At 33.6% G+C, this 23,410-nt stretch overlaps 2 protein-coding genes across 3 annotated transcripts in view; one reads left to right on the forward strand and one right to left on the reverse strand.

Moving 5' to 3' along the window:
- Positions 1 to 23,277, reverse strand: part of LOC106710225 — a 35,537-nt gene extending 12,260 nt beyond the window's left edge. The window contains exon 1 of one of the 2 annotated variants that reach the window (XM_045681176.1): positions 23,222 to 23,277. The gene's annotated coding sequence lies outside the window, so the exon portion shown is untranslated. The remainder of the gene's footprint in view (positions 1 to 23,221) is intronic. The other variant, XM_045681177.1, reaches the window with a different exon arrangement.
- Positions 12,043 to 20,155, forward strand: LOC106710263 (carboxylesterase 5A). Its single transcript, XM_014502276.2, has 3 exons — positions 12,043 to 12,569; positions 18,581 to 18,687; positions 18,814 to 20,155. Exons 1-3 carry the CDS (start codon positions 12,161 to 12,163, stop codon positions 20,146 to 20,148), a joined length of 1,851 nt encoding a protein of 616 aa, XP_014357762.2. The 5' UTR covers positions 12,043 to 12,160; the 3' UTR covers positions 20,149 to 20,155.
- Positions 23,278 to 23,410: the final 133 nt, after the last annotated feature.

Consider the following 23,410-nt stretch of genomic DNA (forward strand, 5'->3'; position numbering starts at 1 on the left):
AAGTAATTTAAAATGAAATTTATGATAAACTTACAAATAATTTATTTTGAAGCAGGCGAACTGCGAGCATATCAACGTCTGAAACGTAGGTGATAAATAATTCCGTGATTTGATTTATGTTTCCCCGGACGCCGACATTTATCTTGCAATTAGTACTGCTGGCGGATTATTTGCATTGCAACGTGTATTTCCAACTTATCAGCTTTATCTTTCCACCTCCGAAACAACTACATTAATGTGTCATGTTGCTATCTCTGTTTTTTTATAAAAGATAATGAAAGTCGATGTCAATAAGAAACACATTCCACAATTAAGTTGAAGTGTGATCGAAATGTGAATTCCATAACATGATGTTTAAAAAAGTAGTCTATACTATACCCGCGTGCATCAGCCACCTTCCCGTGAAAGTCCCGTCAAAATAGGTCTAATTGTTTCGGAGATTACCCGTAACAAACGCGGCCTTGTGGACATACGTACAGACAGACAAATATTTTAAAAGCTGTTTTTGTTTATATATATTATATAGTTTATATATAAGTACATAGTTTTAGTTATTAACATATCTAGATTTATAAAACTAGTCAAGTAAGTAACCTACCTAGTAGAATTTTCTGTGTTATACACACATTATATTTCTTGAATTGTGATCTGGTACATAAACGGCTTGACCGATTTTGAATACTTTCATTGTTTAATAATTTTTCCGCAATGCTATAGCTAGTCATCAGAATCAAAACCATAATGTTATGTAAGTAGTCAAATACGAAAATTCAACCATTAAATTAATTTATATATCTAAATCCTTCATCTCCATTAGTGGTTTAGTTATATGTGATCAGTGTAGATAAAGCTAACTAAGAGGTAATTAATAGCGGTCTATTAACAGCCATAATTACCACCAACGAGACATTCCGTCTTGTCCCTGTGAGGTGACAAGACATCTATAACATTGGGATAAAGACATAATTAACCTATTAGCTTACTTTAACATTCAGAAAACGATGTAGGATTTTGTATATCTTCATACGAACATATATTGAGTTTTTATCAGAGGCAGAGGTGATAATTTTTGTACACCACCGTACTTCTGTTCGGTTCTTTTAAATTTGAGAAGACTGCGCATTATATGCATTAGAATTTTCTTGAATTGCTTTGCTTTTTTAACGTCCAAAGTGTAATTTCTCCTTTTAAAGTGCCATCTTCATTCGAAGGTCGGCAATCTGCACTCTCGAAACCGCGGCTCTTAATCACTTATGAGAGCTCTTTCGGAAAATTGGCGTACGTCTTTTTCTTCTTTGTCGAACGCTTCTATTTCCCTGAATTTTAATAACGTAAATTATAACTAAGTTAATTTTATTCAAACGAAATATTACATTTCATGAATATCGCAAACCTTTTATGACTTTTAACGTTATGCCTTTAGTAATCTGCACACCATCTGGCGTCCTATAAAACTGCTAAATTCGCAGTATTTTGGTAAGATGATAAAATTCGTCCATTCTGGATGATTTATAATACTCGTAATAAATTATACATTTTATAATGTAAGCTGTGCAGTTTTATTTATCTTAAAGACATTAGAATTCAGAAGCAATTACTTTTTCGTCTGGTATAATATATTAATCTGCAATTAACAGAACTATTTTTCTTTTTTCAATTCCTTTAATATCAGTTTTGAATTCATTTCATAGTTTAATGGTTGCTGATAAAAATCATATGGAATTATAAAAGTGCACTAAAGAAAAAAAAACTTTAAAGAGTAAATGTAACCATAATAATAAAGCCTGGTTTACATTACAGTAGGATAGTAGCGTTGAAACTCAGCACTGGAATACAACTGACGTAATTTGAAAACTAACTGGCACCAGTGAGCCAAAACAGTCCATTCTCGGCCAGCGATACTGTCGTGCATTGACATAATGTTAACCAGGCATTGAGCTTTGCAATAAAAAAAGATGAGTGAATTAAATCGCTTGATTTTGATACTTGCAAAAAATATAAATCGCAAACTCTTAAATAATTTGATTTTATTTGAGATGAAAAAAAAATATGCTTGATAAGACTCTTTTACATTTTTGATGACAACAGCTACGCCAGACAAAATAATTTATAATCTGTTGGTCGAAAATTCATGTTGCCACAAACTTAGGAGTTCAGAACATGAACTTGGGTACTATCACACCCATGATGTTTAGTAGTTACTGAGTTTCGACATCTTTTTTATATTATAAGGTGGTAAACTAACGTGCGGCTACCTGAATTCGCTGAAATAGCGAAGCGACCGCTGCCCATGGACATCTGCAATTGCAGGTGCGTTGTCTATCTTTAACCAATGGACCCCTCCGGTCGTACAAAAAGAGAATATTTCTCCCTCCTATGCTTCCGCTCATCCGCCAGATCCACTCCTTTCATTTCCTTAAAATAAAAAAGTGTGAAAGGAACGTGGACTAAATATAGGCCTTCGACACGCACTCTTCTCAGAAGAAACGCGGAATTGCTTCCAATTCACGGCTGTCTTCTGTGTGGTCATGCTATTTCACCGGCCGACCTATTCGTGCACCCAACAAATATTGTTGTTACGGGATCTATCACTGTTAATTTTTTTACTTTAATTAAACTTTAAAAACCAACATAATCGAATATTGAAAATGTTGTATTGAACTTTATATAATTACAAGTACCTATGTTCTCATTTAAACAACGACGAAGCTCTTAATATTTTAGATATAATTCATGGAATTTATTTCTCGGTACATGCATTAGGAAAGTGAGTGGCATTGACGAAATTTCTGACGAACACAAACGGAATTATCGGAAAAAGGAGTGCCTTCGTATCGTGCAATACATAATTTAATCAATTACAAACATTCGTCTGTACAATATCTTCCAATCAATAGCTACGTCGACACCAGTGATTTTTTTTTCAAACCGTGGGTTTCCCGTGATGAAATATCTATATAAAAATATAGTTTTGTCCCTCTTATATTATTTGAAAAAGTAAAGACAACAAACAATTTAGTACAAGAGCTTCTGCACTTTCAACTGAAACGTTATGAAATGGCATTTTGTGTCACTGCGCCATCGTAAAATATCGTAGTTTAAATGTCGTGACTTAAATCATTTATTACGTTTTGAAAAAGGTTGAAAGGCAAAGAACAATCTGATTAAGTTTTATTAGACGTTTTAGGGCAGTTAAATGTAGCCTTGAACTGTTTATTACATTAGTCAATGCTAGGGTCGGTCAATCTAAACCCCAAAAACAAGGTCGCAAAAAGCGTTTCATATTGCTTGGAATGTTATCGAAGCAATCGCATTGCAGTAGTATTATACATTTGAATATGATTTTTTCAAATTCTGAAAGGAGAAAATCTGTTTTAATTGGAAAATAAAAATGACACTAAATGCCACACCCGGAGATGGAAGAGAAATCAACACTAAGGGAAAGTTAAATCATAACGACTCTAAATTTTGAAACTTTCAATTTTTTAACTCCTCTTGAATAAAAAATAATTTTTAGTCTTAAACGTTTAAAAACGCAAATACCAAGAAAAATATTTGTTATCTTACTAATATTATAAAATAAAAAAAATGAAATAAAGTTTATTGATCCACCAAATTTTAATTTTTCTTAGGACTCTGCCTCCTGTGGTAGGTATAGGTATTATAATTGCGAATGTTTGGATGGATTGATGGGTGGATGGATGTTTGTTACAAGATATCTCCAGAACGGCAGAGACCTGGATGAAATTTGAATGGATATAGAATATAGTCTGGAGGAACACATAGGCTACTAAACATTTTTCTACTTCCGCGCAGACGGAGTCGCGGGCGACAGCTAATATCAACATAAAGATAAATGGTTATACATATAGCCAAATATATAATAGCATTTGATTTCCATTTTCATGGATGACATCGCATCTTTTGAGGCGTGATTTTGATATAGGTCGCGGCGAAACCCTTACCCTCGGATGATACGAGACTTTTTTCACGTAATCAATAGATAGCTTAGTAAACTATTAAACTTGTTTTATATTATTGCATGTAAAACTATATGTTGATTTCAACCTAAACATAAACCGTTCGAAACAAGCTGAACGATTGTGGAAGATGGTTCATGACAATAGTCGAATTTGAAGATTCGTACCTACGACTCATAGATCAGGAATCCGTGTCGAAGAAAAAATATGCTATTGGCACTTCGAGGATTTTACACAGATAACGAAAAAATACAGGGATTTGAATTAAAAATTCGGAATATTATAAAGCAAACTTAATCAAACATTTATTCATGCAAACAATACATTTTAAACAAATATATAAAATAGAAAAACAATGATTAAATATATTTAAACGTCATTTGATGTTAAAAATATTTTCCTATAAAAATAGGAAACAATTTCCTTTCTATATTGACGTAAAAGTTTGTAGGCGCATTAAATTATAAATGAATCAAGAAGTAATTTATAAAGTAAATTAAATTTTCTTATATCGTTTTAAAACGAGCTTACGTGAGTCATGAAAACTTTAAACAAAAAAAAAAAAACTACAAAGTAAAAAAGTTAATTTTTACAGTAGTAAAGAAAATCTGATAAAGTTTGTCGCCGGAAAAAAACACCTTGAACCGACTTTCAGTTCTGGGAATTTTATTGTTTTCAAAGCCCTGTACAAATATGTAAGATTTTAACTAAAACACTCTGAATATTAATTTGATACGACGATAAAATATTATATAACATTTTATTTTTATATTCACATGAATATCAAATAAATGAGTATACGTTCTTCTACAAGCATATCACATGTAGAAGAACGAAGACGAGGGAGTTGTGTCGAGATCTCAGCTGATGGAAATTGGTAAGAACTGCGTGAAATCAATTTGAAACCAAAATGATTTTCGAGACATGTAATTGTTGCAATTAAATTCCGATTTACTGTTACACTAGCTGTCACCCGCGGCTCCGTCGGCGTGGAAATAAAAAAAAACGTAAATAGCCTATGTGTTCTTCTATACTATGATCTACATCTGTGCCAAATTTCATCAAGATCCGTTGATCCATTCCGGAGATACCTTGAAACAAAAATCCATCCATCCATGCATCTAAACATTCGCATTTATAATATTAGTAAGATTACAGCAAGCGGCGAAAAAGACACCTCGGATCCTACCCTACATGCAATTTCTTCTATATTTGCTGCACAAACAGAACAGAACTTTACCGGCCTTGTAAGTAACATTTGTTTAAAACAAATGACGCCTTTTATTCAATTGTTTTAGTGCAAAACGTAGTCGATCATTTTTCTTTCTACGTAACTATTTCCGACGCTTAATATCCAATTATAATAAATCATAAAGCTCTACAATTTGTGTTACTGAAGATTATAATAATAGGCATGACGGTAAAGACATTCCAAGGTTGAAATAGAAAGGGTAAATTTCAGCAGAACAAGCTTAAATCTCAATAATGCTTATATGTATGCCCTGAATATTGGAGCCTGAATTTTCTCTCCGAACTACAAAGCTGTGTACGAACTTCCATTAGGCATGAACCGGTAACATCAACATATATCAATCGGTTATTCGGTGTTAACAATGTTGGTTAAAGTTTATCTGAAGGACCAATAATAAAAAAAAATATTTAACATTTAAACGATAGGTATATTTTTACTTTTTAACAACTTGTGTTGTTACGTAATAAGTGATTGTCCACCTTTGTTTCGGGTGCCCCACATACTGACCAACTTAAAATTTTGGCAAGCGTACAAGGTCCGGTCACTTTGATTTGTAATCTGCTTTGTTTACTTACATTTGGAATTAATCTTTATTATACTGCTAGTTGTCACAGGCGACTCCGTCCGCGCGGAATTGAAAAAAACGTAGTAAGTAGCATATGTATTCTTCCAGACTATGTTCTACATCTATGCAAATTTCATCAAGATCCGTTGAGCCGTTTCGGAGATACCTTCAAACAAATATCCATCCATACATCCATCTAAACATTCGCATTTATAATATTAGTAAGATTAATGTTTAGCCTATTTAACTAATTTTCCCCTTTACCTTTATTCTTAAGATGTAATTCTAGGTAATTTCATTTATCTATCCACTGAATTTACTGCTTCATATTAAAATAAACCAACAAATAATTATTTAAACAACAACCCTTCCTCATGTGAATGTGCCCAGTTTTTCATTTTGTGAAGTAATTTATTCTTGTAACATTAATCTTCTTCCTTAACTCAGTTGGCAAAGATTAACATACGAGTAGGCAACGCAATTTTGACCATTTAAAGTATAACATGGAGGACTTATTTTGTTTTCAAATATTGTCTTACGGTTAGATTTCACTATCGAAACCTCTGTACAAAAAATAATAAGGTATTGTAAGATATTTGATGCAAAAGTATTTTAAAAGAATTAAACTAACAGCGAAATAATGAATTTAACTCTACTTCATAATAATCCTCGCTGTAGTATAAACTCAAACCGAACGTAAGTAAACAAAAATGTCAGACGTTCCGCAATGGCGAATGGAAAGAGACTGCCTCGAGCAGCAGCGCATGCTTCCTTATAAAACCTTTTTTTTGTGTGGCTACCCTCAACAGTCCTAACACGGCTTCTCCTGACATGAGACCGTCCTCGGGCTCGTTCTTCCAGCATCTTCAACACTGGAATTCGTCTGTAACAATGGCATAGAGTCTTTCGATACCAGCTCGTTGGCAGGCGCTATGCGGGCGCGCTGCTCGGCGACAGGTGCTGCACTGGCGCGCTGTTCGTCGACAGGCGCTGCACTGGCGCGCTACTCGTTGTCAGGCGCGGCTGTGGCGCGCCGATCGTAGACAGGCACCGCTCAGGCGCGCTGATTGTAGACAGGCACCGCTCAGGCGCGCTGATTGTAGACAGGCACCGCTCAGGCGCGCTGATCGTAGACAGGCACCGCTCAGGCGCGCTGATCGTAGACAGGCACCGCTCAGGCGCACTGATTGTAGACAGGCGCGGCTGTGGCGCGCTGCTTGTAGGCAGGCGCGGCTGTGGCGCGCTGCTTGTAGGCAGGCGCGGCTGTTGCGCGCTGCTTGTAGGCAGGCGCGGCTGTGGCGCGCTGCTTGTAGGCAGGCGCGGCTGTGGCGCGCTGCTTGTAGGCAGGCGCGGCTGTGGCGCGCTGCTTGTAGACACGCGCAGCTGCGGCGCGGTGAGCAGCACAGCTACATAGTAGGACGCAAGAGCTGACTGAATCCGCATCTATACCGTTAATGGTGTACTGGATTAGTTGATCATAACTCTTTATGGTTTCAAAACATTCGACACATGACCATGCGAGCCATGACATCAGTGGAAGCCCGCAGTATCCCAGTTACTGAACGTCCCGCAGTCCGTTCAATACCTTAATTCACAAGATCATGTAGGGCAAGCGTCCCGCAGTCCGTTGCCGTTAGGAGCGTCCCGCAGTCCGTCCTCTACATGATATTAATGGCAACCCGCAGTTTGTCAGTCCAGAAAATACCCTAGAGGCATCTCCTCATACAGAGCGTCTCACATTCCGTTCACAATCTCACTTCTGCAGTTGGGTATCCCGCAGTCTACGCAACGCAGAGCATCTCGACAATACATGGACAAAGCAAACTGAACTAATAAAGGGCATCAATGACTATTACGACATAATGACATACGTCTGACTCAGATAATGGCTTAACACGCTCAGCGCAACCGACTAGCCTTACAAGTTTACTTTAAAATGAAAAAAATCATGTTGGCATGTAACGTGTTAAATCTTGCCACGACTCGGCCTTACCTGACCCTCACTAATAAACTGATAGAGGTATTCAATAACAGTCTTTAGTAAAGAACACATCTTTAAATTAATTGAAAAGTCTGATGTTGACTTATTTGGCGTCAAAACTTGAAATATAAAAATATTGGTTCGATCTTACCGCAGTACAAATTGAATAGATCGCGTCCACAATCCTGTCTGCTGTGAAACACACAGACAGCGCGTGAGCCTCACTGCCCACATATTCCCATGCAGAATAAACGGCTTGGTCCACGCTACCCTTGTTTCGCGAACACTGGTACTAGTCTAAGAGCCCGTGAACCCCAGACCTTCGTTATTTTATAAAAGCTGAAAGTTTGTCAGCGCATGCTCCCAACACAGGTAAGAACGATGGACTATTATGAAGTTTGGGTTACCGTGGCTTTGGCAGGTAAACGGTACTAAAGGTGTGTAAAATACCGATCTAAATTCGTCAAATTATAAAGTGTGATTTTTTGGTATTACCTTCAGAATATTATTAAAAATCACGTTATTGATTGCCAGACACTTAACATCGTGGCAACCCCTTGCCAGACACCCCTAATGTTCATGAAATTATAATTCTACTTATGTTATAGTATAAAAGCTGATTTTTATATATAATACTTAGGTAATAATTAGATGATGTTTCCTCATCAGCCAGACATTTTTGATAGTTCCAACCCCTTGCCAGACAATGATGTAGGGTCGCTGTAGGAGCGAGCGCGAGACAGTATATGTATGGTGGGTGCGAGTGAGATGGCGAGATAGGTCTATCGCGATCCCTCAATAACAGATTATAAAAAAAAAAAAACAAATAAATAATACTCAAAAATTTAATTAAAAATATATTAATAACATTACAAGTTATTATAGAGCAAGAGCCCGTGAACCCCAGACCTTTATTATTAGTAGTAGTTAGTAAAAGTAGTATCCATTTCAATGGAATTCTCTGCATATATTCTCTCCAATGAATCAGTATATAATTCATGTAAATGGAATTATATACTGATGACAGCGGCCATTGTTGATAATATCTTCTTCTATGATGCTACAAATTTCATTGAAAGATTCTTGGTGGTACTCTCGATAATGATGCCAATCACTTTTAACAGATATTTTCGCCAATGAAGATATTTTATTATTAAACTGAATCCTACAGTCAGTGTGATAGTATATTTTCGGACTTGCAATACTTTCCAATCTACTTAACAACTCATTATACTCTTTTTGATTTTCAATGCTAGACATTATACGAGACTGAAATTGGTTTTTATCACCTTCATGGAGTGGAAGCATTTTTGATCTCACTTGTCTCTTTTTTTTATTGCAAAATAAACAAATTTTTTTACTTATATCAACACTGGTATCACTTGAATCGAACTATTTACTTCTGTGGTTGCATTAGCATTTTCACTCACTTCTTCAAGTTCGCGAATGTCCACAGCTGCCTGGGAAGGTTGAAGTTCTGTTGATTGAGAAGCTGAAGGTGGGTGTGATACAGTTAACTCAGACAAATGCGATGAACCTGGTATTGAATCGTCTGTTGATATATTTACGTCTTTAGATGGCTCTTTTTCTTGCTCTGTTTCAACAGTCTTTTTAGAATTTTTAGGTTCTGGGGTAAAATATTTTTTCATCAGTCATAAGTCATTAGTCATTTTAATCAGTATAAGTAAAAAAATTTGTTTATTTTGTAATAAAAAAAAGAGACAAGTGAGATCAAAAATGCTTCCACTCCATGAAGGTGATAAAAACCAATTTCAGTCTCGTATAATGTCTAGCATTGAAAATCAAAAAGAGTATAATGAGTTGTTAAGTAGATTGGAAAGTATTGCAAGTCCGAAAATATACTATCACACTGACTGTAGGATTCAGTTTAATAATAAAATATCTTCATTGGCGAAAATATCTGTTAAAAGTGATTGGCATCATTATCGAGAGTACCACCAAGAATCTTTCAATGAAATTTGTAGCATCATAGAAGAAGATATTATCAACAATGGCCGCTGTCATCAGTATATAATTCCATTTACATGAATTATATACTGATTCATTGGAGAGAATATATGCAGAGAATTCCATTGAAATGGATACTACTTTTACTAACTACTACTAATAATAAAGGTCTGGGGTTCACGGGCTCTTGCTCTATAATAACTTGTAATGTTATTAATATATTTTTAATTAAATTTTTGAGTATTATTTATTTGTTTTTTTTTTATTTATAATCTGTTATTGAGGGATCGCGATAGACCTATCTCGCCATCTCACTCGCACCCACCATACATATACTGTCTCGCGCTCGCTCCTACAGCGACCCTACATCATTGTCTGGCAAGGGGTTGGAACTATCAAAAATGTCTGGCTGATGAGGAAACATCATCTAATTATTACCTAAGTATTATATATAAAAATCAGCTTTTATACTATAACATAAGTAGAATTATAATTTCATGAACATTAGGGGTGTCTGGCAAGGGGTTGCCACGATGTTAAGTGTCTGGCAATCAATAACGTGATTTTTAATAATATTCTGAAGGTAATACCAAAAAATCACACTTTATAATTTGACGAATTTAGATCGGTATTTTACACACCTTTAGTACCGTTTACCTGCCAAAGCCACGGTAACCGAAACTTCATAATAGTCCATCGTTCTTACCTGTGTTGGGAGCATGCGCTGACAAACTTTCAGCTTTTATAAAATAACGAAGGTCTGGGGTTCACGGGCTCTTGCTCTATACGCCTTTGATATCGACTCAACTTGCTACGACTACAACAATTATCACGGTAACGATCTGACATTTTTCTCTTTGCATTTATTTTCACGAAAATGCAAACACAAACACAGAGTGAGCAAAGTGGATAGAATCACGCGGATCCTATCCCACTTCTGATGTAAGATATTTGATGCAAAAGTATTTTAAAAGAATTAAACTAACAGCGAAATAATGAATTTAACTCTACTTCATAATAATCCTCGCTGTAGTATAAACTCAAACCGAACGTAAACAAACAAAAATGTCAGACGTTCCGCAATGACGAATGGAAAGAGACTGCCTCGAGCAGCAGCGCATGCTTCCTTATAAAACCTTTTTTTTGTGTGGCTACCCTCAACAGTCCTAACAGTATTTTAATTTTGATAAAAATTAATACTTTTTTTATTTTATTTAAAACAAAACCAAACTACTATTGGGATTAAAATGGCATAATGAGTAATTACACTCGATTTTAAGACATTATTCACCGCGCGCCTTTGTCTAGATAACTTTAGAAACATTTATCTGACTTTGATCGAATTTAAAACTTAGTAAATTCTTGCTCTCGAGAGATTACTTTTAGATGTTTTTTTCTTAAAAATATCATAATCTTAATAAAAGTTAAGTACTTATTGAGTTAAAATTGCCAGTTGCTTAAAGGTACGAATAGATTACGATATAAATTACGAATTTAATGTCTTTTTTGTTTACAATTGTATAAATGAATCAAGAGGCACTCGTGCTCATACAGAGATACTTCGATGTACACACTGTGTGTAACGTGCACAGTGTCATAGTCTAAGTGTACCATTAGACCTTGTCACTCTCAATTTAGCGAGCAGGCTCATCGGTTGAGACATATATATGAGCTGACGACAAATACTTTAGAATTCTTGTTAATCAATATTTTAGTCGCACTGACCTATATAAGGGGAGATGATGCGAAGTGAAACAAAAAAACGAAAAGCAAATGCATTGACTCCAAAGCTTAGCTTACAGTCACGCGATCCATTCGCGTCGCAAGCTTACTGCCTATTGTTGTAGATATAACAATGTTTAGAGATGACAACCAATAATACATATTTTTTATCAGACCACAACATGAGTTAAATGTTGTCGGTTATTGAGTTAGAAAAAGGAACGGACGGAATAAAGGAAAAAGAAGGAAAGGGCTTTTTTAATGTGCGAAGGAAATGTGTGGATTATGACAGACGCACGCCAACTAAAATCTTAACACTGTTCGATATTTATCGCCTACTCGTTGATTCAGAGTTAATGCAGAATTCTTAACTCACATGATTCGAACGATATCTTTCTTGTGTAACAAAAATTATTGTCAAAGTTAACGAAATTTTGTCTATGAACAATGTCCCCTCTATGCAAATACATAAAGCACAAAAGCAATTCCTTGGTCGCTATAACGACGGATAGCCCCACTGTTTACGAGCCAAAGTCTGCACGAGAAACAGTAACGCACCAACCGAGCCGGCGCCTACTACCAACAACGTACCAAGGGCTTTTAACAATGTCCATACATTCGAATAACCGTCACAAGTCCGCACGTGATAAATAAAATAATTAAAAAAATAATTTAAACAGTGAATAGTGAAAATGATTTATGCGATAGTGTTGTTATTATTAGTGTCCGAAGTTCTATCGGCTAGAGAACCGAAACAGGTTATGATAGCTAACCAAGGAATGATATCAGGGATGTATTTAACTCGGTTTCGTACCAAAAGAATAGCAGCATACGTCGGAATACCATACGCACAACCACCAATAGATTACAGAAGATTCACTCCACCGGAATACACTGATTTACCCCAATGGGAAGGTGTAAGGAACGCCACTGTGTATGCACCTGATTGTATGCAAAGAGATCCTAAGAAAGAAGATGTACAGAACCCTTTAAATAAACATGACGAGTTGTTTATGAAACTCTTGGAATCGCAGATGGAGGAACCTAGACAAAAGGAATATTCAGAAGATTGCCTATACCTAAATGTTTATATTCCAGACGGTAAAGTAGCTTTTACAATCTTATTCTTTTTAAATTTGTTTTTAATTAAATTTCTCCAATTATAAATCAAGATATCTTTAATGATTATTCTATTTATAACCCGCGACTTCGTCCACGCGGATTTAAAGAAAATGTAGTAATAAATATAGCCTATGTCACTCGGGAATAGTGTAGCTTCCCAACAGTAAAAAAAAATTTCAAATCGATTCAGTAGTTTTGGCCTATTCAATGCAAACAAACACTCAATCAAATCTTTTCTTTATAGATCAATCTATTTAGATAAAACTTTCGCTCAGTACTTTATTAACCTAGTTTACAAATACCAAATGGTCTCCCTTTGATCAGATAAGAAATTCGTTTTACGACCGTGTGTATCAAGTTTTGTTCGTCGGTGTTCTAGGCCTCCCCTCGTTTGATTTAAGCCCGATAGTTCTCAAGCAATGAATCATATTTATTTCTTTCATTATTGTATCAGCGAAATATCAAGGTTGATAGAACGAATTAGTTCTAAAAAATTATTTTGCTATCTAAATAACGTTATAATGGGTGTTTTTTTTATATTTTATTTTAACTATATAACTTTAAAATATTAGCCATTAGGCATTGTTTAGTTAAACACGAGACTTAATCCTTTGACCGCCGTTGATTGATATAATTGACGTCAACGTCATATATATCACAAAAACTGCTTCTGGTTTAAGTATATATCATGATGGCATTTTGAAAGCCTGTGCATAATCTTATTTTAATAATCGTCATTTCTAGTAATATTTAATATCAACGTGCGGTAAAAGGATGCGATAATTTCAAGCTAAAATTTAATTAAAACACCGTAAAATAAATAGCTTTGCCGTAGTTGTATTTATACAAAAACAAATTGTTATATCCCTCTAAGCTTTTAATATTTCTCTTTTTAAAAATTCAGTAACTGAAAACAATATCAGTTTCTGCTATGGAAATCTATGATTAGATATAAAAGAGATAACCATTATATTTTACAAATATCTTAACAGATGTTTTTGCAAATATTAACGTATCAAAATCTTTTTGATTAACATAAACCACTTTTGTTTATGAAAAAATAAAATCCATTTCCCCTTCCCACCATTTTCCTATTAGGAAAGGATGAGAAGGGGAAGTGGATTTGGCGGAAGAGGGGACATATAGGAAATATCCTCTTTCTGGGCAACGCATCTGCATTTGCGGATGTCTATGGGCAACGGCCTCGCGTATTCAGGTGGCCGTTTGTTCGTTTGCCACCTTTTGATATAAAAAATAAAATAACAATACAAAGTTTATGCAACATCGTTACAAAGTACGTTGTTTAATGCTATTGTAATATGTCAAATAAATATCTAAAGGAAAAAAAATCAGGCAAATATGAAACCACCGAAAGGCATTAAGGAGGGGCTGAAAGAACGCCCCATTACCCTCTCAAAAGAAAAAGGAAACTAGTACCTGTAATCAGCAGCCTTTTGTTCACCTTGATATTGCGCTTCCGGAGTGTTAAACCTTTTTTTACGACCTCTTTTTATATATTTTCATAAAACATGATAAGTCAATTTCTTATTATCCATGTAGCACAAGATTGGTTTAATATTTCTTAACACAAAATAACTAGAAACATAAAATTTAAACAAAAAAACTTTTTCAGGTATGTAGGTTAAATGTTACCAGTAAGAGACTAATCTGTGAAAAGAGAACTAATTATTTTGTACAGACGACTTTAATTTTAATTGTGAATAGAATGAGATGTTGCTACCGTAAAGAATGTTACACGTCCGCGTATTATTGAAATTTTTGTATATCGTAATAAAAGAAATCCTACCAAAAATTATCAATCACTGGATATAATACCTATAATTCGAATGTCATGGGCGCATTCTTTTAGGATTGAGAAAAAAAAATTGGCAGAGTTCTTTTGTTTAATTAAAGATTTGTATAATAAGGTGTTTTATATCGTTTAGCGTTGTAGAAGAATAGCTATTATTTTCATTTAATCGATAATTTTAGGAAGTAGTGTTTACTTGTTATATTTTATCCATCCTATTTGGATAATCGAGTTTATATTAACGTGTTCTTTTAACATTAGGATAATTTATTTCCCAACACGAGAATTTTGTGGAATCCAATTTTTTTTCATTAAAACTTTTTTCTTTAATATTACTTTACTTAATCTAAACTTTGAAGTATCGATATTCATAATTTACGAAAGATTTTGTGACGGAAAAAATATTTGGAATTCGTCAAAAGGAATATTCCTTATGACATACGTGGCGTGTGTCTAAGCGTTGATTTCCACAATTAAAAATAAACTATCATCCCTTTTATTCTTCTTAAATTAATGGAGATAGAAATATATTTTCGTATAGATATTGTTGTCAATACTATGTCATACTATACTTATATATCTAGCTGTCGCCCGTAACTAAGACTGCGCGGAATTTAAAAAAAAGAACTTAATAAGTAGCCTATTTATTTGTTCTTCCAGACTATGTTCTACATCTGTGCCAAATTTCATCAAGAACCGTTGAGCCGTTCCGGAGATACCCTCAAACAAACATCCATACATCCAAACATTCGCATTTATAATATTGGTAAGAAGTAAGTAAGTGTTATAAATTCGAAAGTTTAGATAGATGAATGTTTCTTAGAAAGTAATTCCAAAACGCCTGGAATAGCTTATAGACTAAGTTATTTTAATTTGTCATATTTTTGTGCTCCGCAGAAGAGATGAAAAATATTTTGTACCTTTAAAATTAATTTTGCGAGATGTTATTTCAAATTTATATTATTATGCTATTTTCAATAATAGAGTATCGATAATACATTATCTTTACTTACTACATAATGTTATTACTCTAGCGTTTTTCATATTTATTTTTGTCTGGCGAAATGAAACTTTTTTTAAATCGTTTCTTTTAGAACCGCTTGCTTTCATAAACATTAAAATCACGTCTCAGGACTTTAACGCTTAATTTTCGATCCCTCTATATTATTCTTTGATCGTCGAAATCCAGTAACTTTTTGATGGCGTTTCGAAAGTTTCAGAACCTTATAAAATTGACGTACCTTTTGGTACGCGACTCGAGTGGGTATTAGTCTGACTTAGAAATCGTTTTTATCGTACGATTTTTGCTGTATGCATTAATTGTCTAATAGTATATACAAGCATAAACACGCTCGTGACCCAGACGGATAGGCAGAGCACACCTCTTTCGCCTCTTCTACATTTAAACATCTACAAAAGCATTATATAATAGTATACAGAAGAGTTTGTATAAAATGTTAAAGTTTTTTGTGATGCGTCTAATGTAATATTTAATTAATACGCACAGAAAATTATTGCGAAGTTATTTTACTTTTACATTAAATTGATACTGTAACTTAATTATGTTCCCTTTTTCCTATTCATTAACACTACATAGCTCGGCATTCTCACATTGAACGTATATCACTTTTACATTAAATTGATACCGTAACTTAATTATGTTCCCTTTTTCCTATACATTAACACTACATTGCTCGACATTCTCACATTGAACGTATATCACGTGTGCAGCCATGTTTGATATTACGATAGCCCGCCCTGTCAGCGAGCCTTAGCGCCGACAAATACACACGCTAATAAAGTTTTAATAAATTATAAAGTCTCTTGCACATAGCCACAAAAGCGAATCAGAACCGAATGGAAAAGACATAAAGCCGCCAGATCGAAACACGATAATGTGAAGCGAAATTTGCTTTACATTCTTCCTTCGAGTTCATTTTTTTTAAACTAATATTAGTTATAGTTAATATGAACAAAAACGATTGATAACTGTAAAAAAGACAATCAGGTACAAACTATTTTGGTCAGTTTAAATGTTACTGAATCAAATTCGATCCAAATTAAAGTACTAAAAATTCCAAAATGTATGGAGTACCTAAAATAAATCAGGTAAAAGGTTTGACATGGACTTTGGAGATATCAAAACATGGTAAAAAGAATTTACTTGGTTTTCAGCTACCGTACATTGTTAAAAGACTTAGCTTATTAAATCTTTATACTGTATTTAACCCTTTTAACACGTATGTAGGCAATTCTCGCTTTGTTAATCTGGAATGGCAAAATCAAAAGGCACAAAGTAATGTAGATAGGGTTGTCGCACGAATAATTATTATAATAATTCCTACTTCTATCTTAAGTAGTGGAAAATTAACTGTTTACTCTTTGACTATATCAAATAATAACTTCCATTTATTTGCAATCATTTATCAAAATCCTTGGTGTTACATTTACCACAACTTTTTGGACGATAATTTCAATTCCAATAGTTCTAGCCGTGCGATGAAAACATAGGTTTATATTTATACTAGCTTTTGCCCGCGACTCTAGCCGTGCGGAATTAAAATAAATTCCATTTGTTCTTCCAGACTATGTTCTACATCTGTGCCGAATTTTATCAAGATCCGTTGAACGATTCCGGAGTTATCTTCAAACAAACATCCATACATCTATCCATACGTCCATCCATATTTTTATAATCTTCGCATTTGTAATATTAATAAGATAATTAACATATTAGTAATTAGTAATAACCCTGAGTGAAATATGTCGTATATGCTCGTACGTATTAGAAGGCAGTAATTAAACTGGGGGCAGAGTATGCGTGACGGCGTCGCAATGTTACGCTGGAAATTTGAATAAACCACGCATAATAATTACTTTCGTATACGCGCTACAGTTTGAGGTTAAATTTTCTCATGAGGTAATAAGGTATTGATTGTTTAAGGGTGAATTCCACTTGTGACTTTTTTGTTATAAATAAACAACTGGGTTCCTAGAACTACATTTTTATTATTAACTTATTTTTCCGAAACAGTTTCAACAAACAAGCGAGTAGGCGATGCATAACAATAAGAAATATTCTTATTTTGTGCGTCCCCTCATCTGTCGATAAGAGGTAGGCAACGTATCTGCAATTGCGGATGTCTATGGGCGACGGTCGCTTCGCTATTTCGGCGAATTCAGGCCGCTCGCTCGTTTGCCATGTTATGATATAAAAAAAAAACTTTTTTTTCTCTAACGCCAAATTAAAAGAAACTATGTTCATAACTAACATGTTGATCAAATGAATCTGTGTCTATCCCTTGTCTTTCTATACCTTTCGTATCATTTTGGGTTAGCCTCCCTTGCCCTATGCCTCAAAAAGTTTGATTTCTGAATGAATCTTCATGAAGTCTTAATTTGTCAACCCTATTTCTGGAAAATTTTTGATACATTCAAAGGAATAAAAATAGAAATAAAAGCTTTAGTTAGCCTGATATAAAAACATCAGTTGCAAGAAAACACATTTTTGCACAAATAAGGAATTAAAGAATTTAATAAAGAACGTAATATTAATAAAGTAGTTTTTCAGAAATAAATTAAAAGCGTATGCTTTGAAATATCTAAAGAATTATTTAATGCATATTTCTATTTTCCATTCGTGTGAGTACAAAGCGTAACCTACTTCTGCGAACACATAATAACAATGCAGTCTATTAAACATCGCGGTTTTCAAGTAAATTCCAGTCATTAATGCAAGAATTCCGTGCCAATAGCTTACTCGTTAGAGGCACTTTGACTTGTCGACCTAACCTTAATCTCATTTCTGACCTGAATAATAATTTAACGGTTGAAAAGAAATGTATGTTTCCGCACAACGGTCATTTGTTACAAATTGTTTCCTAGACTTTTTTGCACAGTTATCGCTGGCTTGACCTTCAGTGTTCTTATGACTAACTTAATAGGTAGAAGTTGAATGAAAGTTAACTTTAAGCTGAAACATAATTTGAAGAGTTTTTAGAAAACAAATTCATAAAGATTAAATTATTCAAAGACCATTTTCATTATATTCTAGCATACTTAATTTTTATAGCGATTTTGATTTTGGTTTTGTTTGTTATAACTTTTTTTTATTTGATTATTGTAATTTTTAAAGTAATAACTTTAATTTTCGCTTCTGAAAATAATATTAATATTACAGATTTCAAAGTGGAGGGATATCCAACGATGGTGTGGTTTCATGGCGGAGACTTCATACGAGGCAGCCCTAATGCACTTAATCCCTTTCAACTTGTATTAAAACAAAAGGTATGCTTGATATTATTTCTCATTTAATTTTATAGTTATTAATAAGCTGATATCCTAAGAAAATTGAAATAGTTTGTTATATGTTACAAAATAATGATATTGTAACATTGACTTAATTATTTTCAGGTGATTTTTATTTCTGTCGCCTACCGTCTGAATATATTTGGCTTCTTTTCTACGTTAGATAATGAAGCACCTGGAAATTTTGGATTAATGGACCAAGTAGCAGCCCTACACTGGGTTAAGAATAACATTGAAAACTTTGGAGGAGATCCAGAAAATGTTTGTATATTCGGACACGATGCGGGTGCCGTTAGTGTGGGCTTACATTTATTATCATCATATTCTTCTGGATTATTCCAAAAAGCAATAGCCATGAGTGGTAATGTACTATCACCAGAAACTGTCAACATTGCTAGAAAAGAAATAACAACGGTAGATAAGGTAGCTACCGCTTTTAGTTGCTTTAGGAAACCAACATTCCAACTTTTAGATTGCCTTAGGAGAGTCAATCATCAAGCACTTCTTGATATTGGGGAACCGATATCAGTTTGGAAGCCAATAGTTGATATGAATTTCAGTAATATTTCGCAACCTTTTTTACCTGATTTACCAAGCCGGTTATTTAAAGATGAAATTTTTACACCAGTTCCAGTTTTAACAGGATTTACAAATATGGAAGATGCTCTTTTGCTAGATAAAGATAATTCTGAGGATTCAGGCATTAGTCAACGCGAATTTGATATAATGCGTGAAGAAATAATTCTCTCTGATATTACCGTTGATAATAGCTCGTGTTTTACAAACCAACATCATATTCAAGATGCCGTGGCTTTCTTTTACAAACCAATACCTCCTACATCTAATGAAACTGTTCTGAGAAAGCTCTTTTTAGATTTTTATACTGACAAAGTTCATGGAGCAACAACATATCAATTGGCACAATTTATTAGCAAGCACGCCCCGGTTTACTTGTATAGATTTGATTTAAAACCATTTTCTGATATAGCAAACGAAGGTATACCAGATTGGATTGCAGTTCCTCATAATTTCGATTTAATCTTTGCATTTGGTTTACCTCATTTAGCATTGCCTGAAGATTTATCGAAATGGGACTACAGAGACAAAAGTATATCAGACGTAATCATGAAAATGTGGAGCAATTTTGCATGGTACTCTAATCCGACGAACTCTGGTGTTATTATTCAATGGGACGCATTTGAAATAGAAAAACCTGGATTTTTTATTATAGATAGACAGAATTTCACAATGAGTACGACTGCCAATGTTAATTATAAAGCTTTTGAATTCTGGACAGATTTTTATCCAAAGGTAGTGGAAATAGGCACTAAATGTTGCAAGGAGGTTATCGATGATAATGGTTCAGACTCGACGACGAATTCAAAACGGGTAACTTTGTATCTTATAGTGACATTTTTCGTTTTAAAAGTTTTGCTCTAGAGATAAAAACGGAATAATGGAAATTTTTTGAATTTATTTTTATAAAAAGTTTTAAATTTAATAGAGTCATAATTTATTTAAGTAAATACTATTTGTGTATATTACAATAAAGCTATACCTGCTAATAAAAAAATCATGGTCTTTGCTATGTTTTGCTATCTTTTCCACAGTATATTTTTTCCTGAAGGTGACGCACTCGAGAAGGGCCGAATTCAAAGTACCCGAAACAAATGGGCATGCATGATCTAGAAAAGTGAGAAAGGTGTGCCAGCACTAATGGAAGATTGTAATCCCTCTAACAAACATTATAGTTATACAATTCCTGCCAAGTACTTATTACCAAAAGTTACTAGGACACAATTTTAAGTGTCAATTTGTTTTCATTAACCCGTCTCTCAAGATTTCTATTAAATTTTAAAGTTGTTCAAAACTTTGACAAACTTTTGAAGCATTTAAATGAAATTGTGATTATTAATTTACACTCGGATCGTGAACGATTTCTGTCGCTTTCCTTAATTTAACAATTTATTGAAAAACTTTATAAATATAAATTGATTGTTCTAGTTCATTGAAAACAGTATGAACAATATGAGAAAGCTTTAATCACCCGAAGCAATAATAAAATTCAACCGTAGGCATTAACTATAACATAAAAATAACACTTTTATAAATAATAATAACAATAAAGATTCTTTAATGCATACTTAAATGATTACAGCATCACCTGTATTTAAGTAGCCAATGACTTCCCTTTCTATTGCATCATACAAAATAGACAATGAGTATGACAAATCTAGCAATTAAAGTGGAAATTAATTAACCTGTACGAAAAAAATGATTTTTTTTTACTTGGATTGAAAATAAACAAAAAGTTAAGAACATAAAATAATTGAAATATACAACTATAAACTCTCTCACACTACAATAACGAAAGCTGGACGTATGACCTCAGTATTTTAAGATTAAATTCTACAAGTAGTAAAGTAATGATATGACTTATTTTTAGCAACACAACTCTAAAGTAATGAGCTAATTTTAGACTTCATTTCGTAACTTGAAACCAAGTACTATAAATTTACTTTAAGAACAAAGAGAACGTTTCCGAGCAAAGTTTAATCTACACTGAAATATTAAATTGTTAGATTAATGTTCTTTTTGCACACGTTATGCTTCATTAATTCGTCTTTTAAATTACTGCCAAAATATGCGTACAAAAAGAATGGCATCCTTGTCATTTCTTTTAAATAAAACAAAGATAAAAATATGTTCTTACAGATGTTTCAGTTTCAGTCATCGGTCCACCTAGAATTAAGGCCCTCCCACATGGAATGAAGGAGCGCAACATTGAGTTCGCGTCATATAAAAAATAGTGATCCGACCCCTCTTCTCACTGATGGAAATTTCGTCATAACAATATCAAATATAAAATGTAGCCTATGTTACTCAGTAATAATGTAGCTTTCTAATAGCAAAAGAATTTTTGAAATCAGTCCAGTAGTTATTGAGTATATTCGTTACATACAAAACTACAATCTTTCCTCTTTTTTATAATACTAGCTGTGGCTCGCGACTCTTCCGCGCGGAATTAAAAACATAATAAGTAGCCTATGTGTTATTCCAGAATATGATCAACACCTATGCCAAATTTCATCGAGATCCGTTGAGCTGTTCTGAAGACACCTTCAAACAAACATCCATCCACCTATCCACCCATCCATTTAACCGTACAACAATTACATTTATAATATTAGTTAGATTAGTGTAGACACAGAGTAAATACAAAACTGAATGTACAAGTATAAACGTTAATTACAATGTTAAATACAAAAAAATACAATGTTGTACACAGGTAAACAACAACGTCAAAAGCCGTAACTTCGAGTAACAGCTAACAAAACGGCTGAACGGAATACTTGTGTTTCACTATATAGAAATGAGCCCGTGTTTTCGGCAAAATGTCTGTCCGTTATATAACACGAAAAACATTCTTGATTACTTGAGCAAACTGAGTAGAACTTAGGCGAGGCCGTCAATAAATTTTGTTACGCAAATGATGCTTCAAAACATTGAAGTAATTTAAAGGTTTATTTTTTTATACAAAAATATGTAATTTAAAACGAAGTTACAAGTCACAAGTGTCATATAAGTAATGTAGGTTCAGTCTTGCTCGCCTATCTATTCATTGTTAATTTTACAATAAAATAAGAAAAATAATGAACTATCAAAGATTAAAAAATAATTCCATCTTAAAATGTAATCTAAAATTTAATGTAGCATCAATACATTGCCATTAACTCGATCCTGAAGTGTTCTATTTAATTTAATGTCGTCCACAAGTTTAAAGTATTAACATCGAGATAATTAATTTACTTTTTGCTACTCAGTGTTGTTTTGTTCACTAAGCTATGACACAATAAACTAAATGAATATTTGTTCATAAACTTATAGTAAAAAATAGCAATACAGAGTTCGAGACAATTAAGTGGACAATTTTAATTTCTTTCTGTAAGTATTTTTGGTGAAGAATGCAATAAAGTATATTATTAAAATTTACAGCATTAGTATGTTCATATCTATCTATATATATAAAAGAAAGTCGTGTTAGTTACACTATTTATAACTCAAGAACGGCTGAATCGATTTGACTGAAAATTGGTGGGCAGGTAGCTTAGAACCAGGAAACGGACATAGGATAATTTTTACCCAGTTTTCCATTTTTCATTCCGCGCGGACGGAGTCGCGGGTATAAGCTAGTGTAGAAATAAACAAGTTAAAACATTGGAATACTTTACGTTATTCAAGAAAAAAAGGTTTCATGTCTATCAAAGACAAAATTAGAGTAAATACGTCTCTTTTACGTAATATAAAGAGAAATGTTTCTGGAGTATAGGACAGGCTGTCAACAAGTTTTACTTGAATTACATTATGGTTATTTTCAAAAGCGTAAAAATTTAAGCCGACCTTTTGTTTGTATAGTTTTAGTGGTTTATAAAAATACAAGTAAGTATGTAAATATTTAGAACAAATAAAATATGGAATATCATTATATTTAAAATTATTAAGAACGACTAACACTCACGTCTACCTCCAATGACGGCGAAGAACGAGCCCCGACTGGTTCTGAACTCTTCGGTGTTAATGTACAAGTACTATTTACATAAAGTTATATATATATATATATATATATATATTTATATTTATATACCCACTTTAATACCCACTTTTAAATAAAGTTATACTAAAAAGAAGGTATCTTGGTTTG

This window comes from Papilio machaon, chromosome 15 (assembly GCF_912999745.1).
Source record: "Papilio machaon chromosome 15, ilPapMach1.1, whole genome shotgun sequence".
In the NCBI taxonomy this organism is placed as follows: domain Eukaryota; kingdom Metazoa; phylum Arthropoda; class Insecta; order Lepidoptera; family Papilionidae; genus Papilio; species Papilio machaon.